General features: G+C 49.7%; 1 protein-coding gene across 1 annotated transcript; it reads left to right on the top strand.

Annotated features, from left to right (window-relative positions):
• Window positions 1–210: 210 nt before the first annotated feature.
• On the top strand, window positions 211–557 carry LOC118834140 (reactive oxygen species modulator 1-like). The gene has a single exon (XM_036741584.1). It carries the CDS (start codon window positions 248–250, stop codon window positions 485–487), a length of 240 nt encoding a protein of 79 aa, XP_036597479.1. The 5' UTR covers window positions 211–247; the 3' UTR covers window positions 488–557.
• The last annotated feature ends 360 nt before the right edge of the window (window positions 558–917 follow it).

Below are 917 nucleotides of genomic sequence, written 5' to 3' on the forward strand. Positions count from 1 at the left end.
AAAGAATTTTCCAATTAAATCTACCCCATTTATTCAGGGGCTGCTCTAACTCAGCAGTCTAGTGACTCAAGCTTGGGGTTTCAATGCAATAAGGAACTCAGGAGACCATAAAATACAATAACACACATTTTTAGTATCTGAGAATATAATTCCTAAGGTTAAAATGATATTAATTGACCGCCCCGGAAACGACACTAACCTCCCGCCTCCCGAGACGTAAAGAGGAGCGACTGAGGCCAAAAGCGAGATGCCAGTAGCCGTGGGTCCCTACGGACAGTCCCAGCCCACCTGCTTCGACCGAGTGAAGATGGGTTTCGTGATGGGCTGCGCCGTGGGCATGGCGGCCGGGGTGCTGTTCGGCACCTTCTCGTACCTCAGGATCGGTATGCGGGGCCGGGAGCTGATGGGCGGAATTGGCAAAACCATGATGCAGAGCGGGGGTACCTTCGGAACGTTTATGGCTATCGGAATGGGCATCCGCTGCTGACCGCGGCGGCTCCACCTCTCCCAACACCCCCTCACACCTCCTTGTGTAATATAATAAAAGGCTTTGAGTACGTGCGGGTTTTTACTTTCGGGGTTTGGGGCTAGACTGTTTCAGAAACGGGGCTTTCTTGTTGGCCTTGTCCCCGGACTTACGTCCATAATCTATGGCCGCTCTCTGCTTGTAAGACAGAGCAACGCATTATCTTCCCCCCATTCCCTCCGCCCGTTTCACGGTTTCAAGTGGAAGCTCAGACAAGTTGGGCAAAGATTTGTGGTATAGTAAGTAAAGCAGTGGCTTTGTGATTAGAGGACCTCCTGCTCGCTTAGCTGTTATCTTAGGCAAATCATTTCATTTGCTTGTGCTTCAGTTAATCATTTGTCAGAAGTGAATCCTTTACTTACAAGGGACCGAGTATAGCCAAAGAGTAACA

Source organism: Trichosurus vulpecula, chromosome 1 (assembly GCF_011100635.1).
Source record: "Trichosurus vulpecula isolate mTriVul1 chromosome 1, mTriVul1.pri, whole genome shotgun sequence".
Lineage (NCBI taxonomy): Eukaryota > Metazoa > Chordata > Mammalia > Diprotodontia > Phalangeridae > Trichosurus > Trichosurus vulpecula.